The following is a 10976-nucleotide window of genomic DNA, read 5'->3' on the forward strand; positions in this document are numbered from 1 at the left end:
CTGGCTGAATACAGCGTAGCTCGCTAGCTCGCTACAGCGGAGTTTGCGAGCTCACCAAAAAGGAGTTCGCTAGCTCGCTACACATGTATGTATATATTCATAGAAAGAGAGAGAGAGAAAGTATAAAGTTATTCAGAAAAAATGTTTCAACAATTATATAAATGCACTTTTCATTTTTTTTTTGTTTAATGATTAAACTTTAGCGGCACTGGGGTGTACAAATACAAATAATAAAGACCGCCTTTATGCTGAAAGTTCAGTTATTTTCTAAATAACAAGCAGTCTTAGCTGATCAAAATAAATGATGTTTGGTCGTTCCTCTTCTGTTTTTGGGTTGAGCAGCTTTTGTTTTTCCTTCACCAGATTGTAAAGGAGTTCGTGTGGATCCACAGCTGCTCTGTCAAAACTAGAAAAAGCTTCTTTCCTCTCAAATTTACCGGATATTTCCTCTCTCAGATTGAATATGAATCCTTTTGAGTGATCTCTGAAGGAGTGAAAGTGTCTAAGTGTGAGATAAAAGTGCTAAACGTTGTTTTTGTTTTATTTACAAAGATTTGACAGTAAAATACACATTTAAGTCTTTATAATAACATTTTTCTTAAACATTTTAATTATAACTAAACCTTAATATGCCGTCATATTTGATCGTTTTGTTTCCTGGTTTTCCGATAAAATTTCAAAGAAATTAAAAGCTTCACTCATCACCTTTATTCTGAAAGTCCCGTTATTTTTAAAACAGCGTAAGCTGCTCAAATAATGACGTTTCCTCCTCATTTCTGCCCCCTGCAGGTGGCGGAGATGCACGGTGAGCTGATCGAGTTCAACGAGCGCCTGTACCGCTCGCTCATGGCCAAAGACCACCTCATCGTCCAAATGAGACAGGAGCTGATCGACCTGCGCGGACCGGTGAGCGCCAAGCCCCGCCCCCTCTCAGCTGCCACTTATTCTCCGCTGAATCTCCTCTTACACTCGTTTGTTTTTGTGCTGCATGTAAATGTTTCCTTTCCTCCGTGGGGTGATTTCATTAGCGCTCATTCAGCGGTGTGCTCCTCCGTTGGTGGAGATAAAGGCTCTTAAAGCGCCGCGGCGGGAGCAGAAATATTGTTTTTTCATGCTCTTCGGGTCACAGTGCTTCAGATTAACATGTTACCTCTGTGACTGCTGGGAAACAAATGTCCCAGAATTCATTTCAGGGTTTGTTTTTCTTCATGTTATCATTTTATACTGTTTGAATTAGAAAAAACTGGAGCGCTTTGACGGTTTGGAGAAAGACACTTTAGGACCGTCACCAGAAGGTTTACTTTTTAGTTTTGATCACTTTTTAAAAGCACAAACACATTTTTGAAGGCATCACTTTTTCTTTTTGGTGTTTAAAAACATAATTCTTATAGTTTTCTAAAATATTTAGGAGATATTAGCTGCATTACAAACCGGGTTCAGTGATTTTAAAGTTTAGGTTCATGAGACTGTACAACTTTTTAAAATCTCTTAAGCAAATACCGTATGTCTTCTAATAGACGTTTTGGTGTTTATATAAATTTTCACATACTGTAAAATGTATTACTGAAATTACAATGAGATTGTTAATATTATACCATGTTACATGGATTCTCAAACAGAATTTCCAACGATTGTTTTTCTTCTCCTAGAGGACTTTCAGTTTGGCCACTAGGTGGCGATTGTACTACAGTGTTACACCTTATTCCAGAAGAAGAAGAAGAAAAACGATGTTATAGACCACAAATTGTTACTTTAAAACATATATCTTTAAAATATTTTGCCTGTAAGATTCCTCAGCGAGGTGACCGAGCCTCAACAACTTGGGGGCTCGTCCGGGATAAAGATGTTCATTTAGTCAGCAATATATGTTTAGGTCAACCGAGCGTTAGCATTAGCCGTCCTTTGGTAAATCCCAATATACGTTAGCATCAAGCTAGCGGTTTTTAGCTTTATGTGTTAGATCGATCTCTATTTTTATGGATCGATTATTGATCTAATAATCAATGTTATCGGTACATAAACCGTTAGCATAGAGATACCCCACCCCCACCCAACACTATTAGAAGATTATGGTCGCAAGTTTAACGTTTGCAACAAAACATATTTTTATCTAAAAAATTGAAAGTTATGATGATAATGAAGCTTTTGTGTTTAAATTTATTATTTTTAAGCTTTAGATATTTCAATTTGTTTTTTTAACTTATTTTTTTTTGTTTTATAATAGGCAATATTTTAGAGTTAAAATGCTAGCAGTTTTTAAAAATTTTAAATCTTGATAGTTGTGAAAAAAAATTTTTTTAAGTTTTACTCAAAATACTTTAAGTAAATGCATACTTTTTTAAGGTTTTTAAATATTTGTCAAATAAATGATAAAATAATAATTTTTTGTTATATGTAATTATTAATAATAAATTAATTCCTAAAATTATAGTTTGATCTAGCACACGATGCTAATAGCTTGATGCTAACGTACAATGAGATTTCCCATAGGACGGCTAATGCTAACGCTGGGCCGACCTAAACATTCATTGCTGTCTAAATAAACGTCGTTATATCCTTACGGGCATGAATTTTTAAAACTGTTTTAAAGTAACATTTTTTAATTAACTATTTGTGGTCTAAAACTATAATACTATAGTGTGATCGCCACCTAGTGGCCAAACTGAAACGCCCTCCAGGAGAAGCAGAACAATTGTTGGAGAATCCATGTAACACGGTATGATATTAACAATCTCATCATAATTTTACTAATAAAGTATGTGAACTGCATCGGATTGATATGAATATCTTCAAAAATATGAAGATTATTAATGTATTTCTAAACAAATGTGTAAATTCAAAATGTAATTGAATTGATTCTGGATATTAATGGAGATACCAGCCGATAAACATCACAGTAAACCACTAAAACCAAAATATACCAATGAAAAAGTGAATGTACTAAGATAATATTAAGTAAAGACGATAGCATTAGCTGACATGATGGTTCTTTATTTCTCGACTGTTCAGTTTTTGGTAAACAATTCATAGATCTGTTCTCGTCTCCTTCTGTCTGGATTCATTCTCCCTCCCTAAAAAAAACACACATTTCTGGCGCTCCAACGCTCACGTCCGTCCTCTCCGATTCTTTGAAAGTTACTTCAAATAAGCTCCTTCTTCCCAGATTCCAGAGTTTCTCAGCATCTGGTCACGCTCAGGAGCGCTCGAAGCCGTCTGGACATCCACGCGGCGCCCACAGCGAGCGAAGCGGCCTCCGGCTGCAGATAGGACCTCTTATCCTTCAGCCTCAGCCGTTCTGCTGGAGCGCTCTGCGCCGCTCGTGTGTTTGTTTGGTTCCCACCGCTCAGAGCGGCTGTGGCTGAGCGGGCCGGACTCAAACCTCCCGCGGCTCCGTTTGTGATTCCAAAGCTTTGACCCGGCCCGAAGGCGGAGGCCGCAGAGACGGGTTCTGGGTTTAGAGAGCCTCTCCGGGAGGGTTTAGGGATGACGTCAAGGAGACGGACAAACAGAAACTTTCTCTCATTCTCAAGGTCACCTGGTCATGTGGGAGCGGATGAACCAATCAGAGTCTGACGGAGAAAAGCTCCTGTTACAGCAGTGGATGGACTCTGTTGTTATTCCAACCATCAAAACTTTAATTTATAAACGATTCTGTCACATTCGTCTCAACTTGGTTTGGGTTGAAAAAATTGATTTGTTGAAAATTCAAAACAGCAGCTGTTATTAAAGGATGAATTAGTTGGTAATTTTAATGTTACAAGGTTTTGCTTTGAAATGTTCAACATCTTTCTTTCAAGCTTTTAATCCGTTTCTTTGTCAGAGGTCAGAGGTCAGTAACCTGCGGCTCCAGAGCCACATGTGGCTCTTTTATCACTCCATGGAGGCTGTCTGGATGAAGAAAAATAAAATAATAGTCATTTTCAAAAGTTTAGCTTCTACTTTAGCAACATGCTAACGTTTTTTTCTAGTTTTTTTGTCCAATTGGGGTTTTAGGCTAATTTGGAGTGTGGCTAATTTAGAAAAAATCCTGATGTTTTCAGCTAGTTTGTCATCTATTGAAGCTTTTTTGGTATAATTTAGAATTTAGCTTCTATTTTAGCAACATGCTAACGTTTTTTGCTAGTTTTTTTGTCCAATTTGGAGTGTTGCTAATTTAGAAAAAATCCTGATGTTTTCAGCTAGTTTGTTATCTATTGAAGCTTTTTTGGAATAATTTAGAATTTAGCTTCTATTTTAGCAACATGCTAACATTTTTGACTAATTCAGTTAACTGAGGAATTTGAGGCGATTTTGGAGTTAAGCTAATAATTAAACAACAAGCTAGCTTTTTTGGCTAATTTGGCCTCTAATGAGTTTTTATGCTAATTTGGAGTTTAGCTAATATGTTAGCGATATATGCTAACATTTTTAGCTAATTTGTTATCTACTGGAGTTTTAATGCTAATTTAGAGTTTTCTTTTAGCAACATGCTAACATTTTGGGTTGATTTAATTTACTGAGAAATTTTATGCTAATTTGGAGTTAAGCTAATAATTAAGTAACGAGTTAGCTTCTTTGCTAATTTTGCCTCTACTAAAGGTAAAAGGTAAAGATGCGGCTCCTTGTAGGTTCTGATCAGTAGAAAACGAGCCCAAATGACTCTTTTACTGCTAAAGGTTGCCGACCCTGATCTAGGAAGTCCAAATCTGAGAATATTTTCCTAATTTACGAACAGTTTTTCTGCTGGTGGATCCTGCTGCTCTTTACTGTAATAAAACGTTTGATCTGTTCGTGATCTGCAGAGTTTCTCTGTATTAATAAGATTGAAGTATACAGAGATGATAATGAGAATAAAATAAAATTCTAATTGAGTCTGAAATGAAGTGATGAGGCACAACTACAGTCATGTGATTAGGTTGGAGAACATTTGAAAAACCCTAAAAGACACTGAGGTGCATATTTTAGGATGATTTTTCTTTGTCGTTTATCGCTAACGTTGTCTTTTCTTTTTCCCTTTTCCAGCTTCCAGGAGATCTCAGTCAGACGTCTGATGATCCGAGTCTGTCGGACTTTGAGACGTAAGGATCTCCTCCTTTACTTCCCATTTCTTGTTTTCGGTCTGGTGTCGTCCAGAAGCTGCTGCTCATCTCATCAAACTGTTTAAGGCTGATTGTTGGCGTCCCTCAGGGCTCACCGCGCTCTCATCAACGTGTGGATCCCCTCGGTGTTCCTGCAGGGCCGAGCCGCCAACGCCTACCACGTCTACCAGGTAGGGTCACCCTCATGACTGAAGCGCTCGTCCCCTTGGGACTCATTAAGGCTTCATGTGGAGAAGTTCTGAGGAGAAGAAGTGGTCAACCAAAACATTAGCTTAAGTCCTGATTGAACTTCTTCTGGTTTTGACTCGTCAGTTTTAGGATCTTCTTGCTTCTTTGCTTTTGCCGTTGTTGGTGGAATCAGGAAGTGCTGGTGGTTCCGGTTGGGTTCTTTTCTAAAAAACATCGTCAGGTTAAAGGAAAGTTTGATGCAACAAGTTCCTCTTAAACCTCTGGAACCTAAAGCCTAAAACTCAGTTTTTGTCTCCTTTTGAATTTACTTCTGGATTTTCCCTTCAGACGCAAGAAAAACTTGATTCTTTACGGTCGCGTTAGCATCCACCACAGCGCCGTTAGCGTCCATGCTAACGTTGATTTGAAAGACTACCTGCTGCTTATTTGGTATCATTTTAATCAGCACAGCCTCTCCTTTGTGACTCTATCTTTATTTAATCATTTCTCCATGTTCTATTCACACGTCAGACATAAAATTCTGCAAAAACAGAAAATTCCGTCAATTCATTTTGATGTGGAAACCCCAAAAATGTTTAACGAACTGTTTTTACAACATAGAATGAAAGTTTTAGGTGTAATTTCATAAAAAAAGAAAGAATAAATTTAGTCAACAAACAAATCAACACATTTTAGAATGAAAATACAAAAAAAAATCCAGACGAAATTCCCAGATTTTCTTATTTCCTTATTTTGTCCACATATGAAGAGTTTCTGTCGATAGAAGAACATCCCAGACCTCAGAGGTCAATGATGTGACCTCTCTGATGCCGTTATACAGACACTGATCCGTCTGTCTGTATAATAAGAGTTTCTCTCCTAAGAGACTTCACTTGAAATGTCTCCTGGAATTTTTTTTTACATTTTTTTACAGCTTTTTCTTTTGTCTCACACATTGTCCTTGTTGTGTTTGTGAGGAATAATAAAAAGGTTTTAGGGAGAAGTTTGATCCAGCTGGATTTTAGATCGGTCCGAATGGAATCTGCTCACAGGAGGGGGCGTGTCTGTCCTCTGTGGGCGGGACTTTAGCGGACAGACGCAGAGTTTCTGTGATTTTTATGACAACACCAGTGATGGTTGTAAACTCATGTCGGACCCCATCCCCAAATAAAGTTATGGGTTTTTATTCCTCCTTGTGGAATTTTTAATAGCGGACAGCTCTCTTTGGCTCCGCCCCTCCACCGTGGGCGTGCTCCCCTGCATTGAAGCATTCAGATCAAAGTTTGTCTTCTGCCTTATTTATTAAAATAAAAGATTTTTGTCCAAAAACTACAAATAAGAGCTTTAAAAAAGTTCATTTTAGACGGAGTTTTGTCACGTTGATCTCACAGCTGGGCGTCCTACAAAACAAAAAAAATTTCTATTTTCTCCTCAGAGATTTAAAATTCTCTTTTTAAAACTAATGATCTGCTGATAAAAATCTGCATTGAAAGGCCTCTGGAGGTATTATAGTTTGTTTTGGTATTATGTGTTTATTGTATATTATGTATATATGGTTCATCTTCTTGTTTTATTGGTAGTTACTGAATCTGAACCGAACTTTTCCGGCCCTAAAACTGTCCCATCCTGACCGTCTTTTTCATCAAACCCCTCAAATAACATTCCCTCCTCCACCTGAAGAGACAAGCAGATCCTGAGTTCTTCATCAGAAGGAAATGTGCTGCTAAATGGACCAGAGGACAGTTTAAACCAAACTGCCGCTCTGCCTTTCCTCCGTTAAGTTATCGACTGAAGTCAGCGCCTCGTCCCCCGGAGACTTCTTTACAGTCTGTCACATTAACAAGTGTTACGCCTCAGACTGAGGCCGTCCCTCGGCTCTGCTCAGGACTGAAGCTCTCAGACGTCCTCTGTTCCTGTGACACAGACGGTCTTCACACATATCCTGAAGGATCCACAAACACAGGAGACGAGATGTGTCTGCTGGGGTTTCTGCTCTGATACCAGCTGTAGCTGCAGCGCTCCTCAGGCGGGACATCAGGACGTATTTTAACTAGACATGTTAGGTGTATAACTCAGAGAAGGGATGTCAGGATTTAATCAAAAATCGGCCCGATCACGTGGTCAATGACTCGATCGGTTGTTTCTTTTACTAACTATCGAATATTTAACTTATTCTTACTATGATCAGCGCTTTATATTTATAGCTAATTATTACGGATAAAAACTCCACTAGAAGTCATGAACGGATCACCACATGTTATTGCTGTTAAGCGCAGCAGCAGTTCAAGCAGGATGCTAACAAAAACAGATCAGTCAGGCTAGCATGATGTTCAAAAATTCTAACTTCCGGGATCAACAACTCTTTTAAAAACGCTTTAAACTGACAGTAACCGTCTCTGTCGGTTTGTCTCAATCAGGGGTCCCCAAACGATTTCTTGTGATGAGTCCACATGACTGTTTTCTTCTCTGATGGTGGGGGTGGGGTCGGTTTGTAGGCTAACAGGAAAAGTAACAATCACAGCCTGAATGTAAAGATTTATGGTTTTAAAGAAAGCCACAAAAAACCACATTTTAAATGATTTATTTCTGTTATCTTCCAAGAAAAAATAATACTAAAACATTTTAAAAACTAGATATATAGCATTACCTGCAATAGATTAATAGCTGAAGATGCTTAAATTGATGGCTAAAAACACTGGAGCTCATAGGTGGAAACGCTAAAGCTGATAGCTAGCTAAAATATTAGCAAAGTGACAAATTAGCAGAAAAAACTGAAAAAAGCCTATATTAGCCTAAACAGCTAGCATGTAGCTGAAATATTAGCTAAATGCCAAATTAGCCTTAAAAAACTGGAAAAATGTCTAATTTAGCCAAAACAGCTAGCATAAAGCTAAAATATTAGCTAAACGCCAAAGTAGCCTTAAAAAGCCTATATTAGCCTAACCAGCTAGCATGTAGCTGAAATATTAGCTAAATGTCAAATTGGGATAAAAAACTGTAAAAATGTCTAATTTAGCTAAAACAGTTTGGGGGGCCGGGCCAAATGTGGTGGAGGGCCGGATCTGGCCCGCGGGCCGTACTTTGGGGCCCCCTGGTCTTAACCTAAACAGTGACCTACAAAGGCGTTTCAACATAAAAAGATCAGAATTTTGTTTATTTTTGTCGTTAAACCGACAGAAACGGCTACACGTCAGATGCTAACTGCTAAGCGCTAGCTCCGTGATTTAGCTCCTCAGGACCCCAGCTGTTCGTTGATATGCCTGATTTATTTTTCTGACAGAGAAATAAAAAATTAAGAAAAAATAACGGCTGTGGTAATAAAACAAAAATGTTTTGTTTTGAGAGGTAAAACAAATAATTCATAATATTAAAAAAGAATTATAAATAAAAGGCTGTATTGATTTAAGCTAGCCATGAATACTCATCATATTCATGCTAAAACAGAGTCGTTAGCTATAAGAATTTGTAATGAAAATATGAATCATATTTGGTTAAAAATGCTTAATAGTTCTGGAGATATTAATCAATCAATCAAACTTTATTTATAAAGAGTTCTTCTCATACTTGAGCAGCTCGAATCGCTAAAGTCCCTAAACTTTCTCACACGACTAATTATCATCTACATTTACTAGATCACATCATATTTTAAGGTCATAATTACTCTAGTTTTACTTAAAGTTACTTCACAGAAATGCTTTTATTTAAGTGTTGAATGAAAATTACGTTAAAGAAATAAAAATAGGACCAACTTGAATCTATTTTTTACAATATAGTTTAAGGACCAATTTAAAAACCTTTTTTTTTATTCCAATTTAAAATTTCGTAAATTTACGAGAAAAAAGTCGTAACTGTTAAATTACAAGAATTTATATTTAAGGCTTAAAAAGTCATTGGCTAAATTTATGATGTTTTTTTTCATAAATTTAGGACTTTTCAAAAAATTTTTCTCGTAAATTTGAGGTTAAAAGCTTAAAATTGATGAGAAAGAAATGCGTAATATTACTTTTTTTGGTGACCCTAATAGTTTATTAAGTAAAAATAATTTTAGTTTATTAAATGTGTTCATTTTTAAAATGTATTACAAAAATTTCAGATTGGGACTCTGTACAGGCAAATAGTCAAAATCAAGAACAAGAAAACAAGAATTTTCTTGTGTGGAAACATTAAAAGACGCGAGATGAGTGAGTTTAACAACACAAACATTAAATGAAAAATGTTCTTTTTGGTGTTTTTTACATTTTTGATCCATTTTTCTGATAATGGAGGACGTATATAAAAGAAAATTAAGATTATAGTTGCATTTTTGAGTATTTATTTATTCAAATCATTGGAATCAGGGGCAGATTAAAGAATATTCTCATTTTCTCCTGCCACTCTGCAGAAACTATGTCCTAGAAAGCGACAAAGGTTGTTTGATTTTGATTTAAAATGGCATAAACATAATTAAAAAGCACCAGGAGCGCTTAGCAAATATAAATTATTTTTATCTCTCAGCTCGTAGAACTAAACTGTTCAACAGTAAAATGGAAACATTTCATCCACCGGTCGATTATATTTATTGTTTCAGAATAAAAGCTCAAACATCCATTTCTCTTTTTTCCTCGATAAGTGTCGCCCAAATCCATTTTCCCATCAAACATTTACCATTTTCCCCGTTATGTATTTATTTCTACAAGCTGCTGTCCTCTTTCCTCATGAAGAAAGTTTTATTTTCCTGTTTTTTGGTGAAAGTTGGACGGCGACTCGTCCGGAGGGCTTCCTGTAATCAGTGTCCACCTGCAGCTGGGAGTTGGTCTGCAGCTTCACAGATGAGCATCTTGTGTTGTGCTGCTTCCCTCCTCTCAGTAATGGTCTCTGAGAGACCGCCGTCCAGCCCTGGAGCTGGAACCGAGCGCAGCCCATCTGGTGGATGTGATGCTTCCTTCCCAGAGCTGGACGGGGTAATGGCTCCCCGCGGAGACGCCTTTTGTTCTCAGGCAGGCTAATAGACGGCCGAGGCCGCCGTCGCTGAGGTGAGCTCGTTGGGGTGATTGAACGCCGACTCGACTCTCTTAAAAACTCCAGAGGGCAGAGGTCTCCTTAAAACGCCCCCTGGAGAATGCGTCCGGAAACCCCGCCGCTCGGTTCACGGGAGCACCGACGCCGCGGGGCTTTGAGAGGGCGTGGGATTTCTGAAGCAACAGGAGAAGTTAGTGCTAACAAGGCTGCAGCAAACCCCGGAGGAGGACGGCGGATTCCACCAGAACTTCTCATTAAACGCCGCTCTCTGTCCTCTTCTTGGATCATTCGTCTTCATTTATATCTGCCAGTTTTTGTCCGTCAGGTCGCACTAAACGTTTTATCTGATCTTGTTTTTGGTCCGAACTCTCAAAGGACAGTCGATAATGACAGAAGACTCGGATAGATGCTGCACTTCGTCTTCTAAAGCCCAACATCTGACCTTCAGCTTTAAACTAACTAAATAAAAATATCAGCTTCAGCGTTTTCAACTATCAGCTCCAGTGATATCATCTACTAACTTCAGCATTTTCAGCTATCAGCTGCAGCTTTTTAGCTATCAATTTCAGCTTCTTCAGCTATCAGCACTAGCATCATCAGCTTCCAAATTTAGCTTATAGCATTCACGCTAGCACACGGGTCGGCAACCTTTAGCAGTAAAAGAGCCATTTGGACTAGTTTTCTACTGATCAAAACTTAGAGGGAGCTCCATAGATTTACTTTAGCCTTTAG

The 10976-nt window shown here is 37.9% G+C and overlaps 1 protein-coding gene across 1 annotated transcript in view; it reads left to right on the plus strand.

Annotated features, from left to right (window-relative positions):
* Positions 1–10976, plus strand: part of snx29 (sorting nexin 29) — a 192181-nt gene that overhangs the window by 111514 nt on the left and 69691 nt on the right. Inside the window, exons 16-18 of the mRNA XM_024285017.2 lie at positions 790–906; positions 5002–5057; positions 5167–5248. Of these exons, the coding sequence (XP_024140785.1) occupies positions 790–906; positions 5002–5057; positions 5167–5248 (255 nt within the window). The remainder of the gene's footprint in view (positions 1–789; positions 907–5001; positions 5058–5166; positions 5249–10976) is intronic.

Source organism: Oryzias melastigma, linkage group LG19 (assembly GCF_002922805.2).
Source record: "Oryzias melastigma strain HK-1 linkage group LG19, ASM292280v2, whole genome shotgun sequence".
In the NCBI taxonomy this organism is placed as follows: Eukaryota; Metazoa; Chordata; class Actinopteri; order Beloniformes; family Adrianichthyidae; genus Oryzias; species Oryzias melastigma.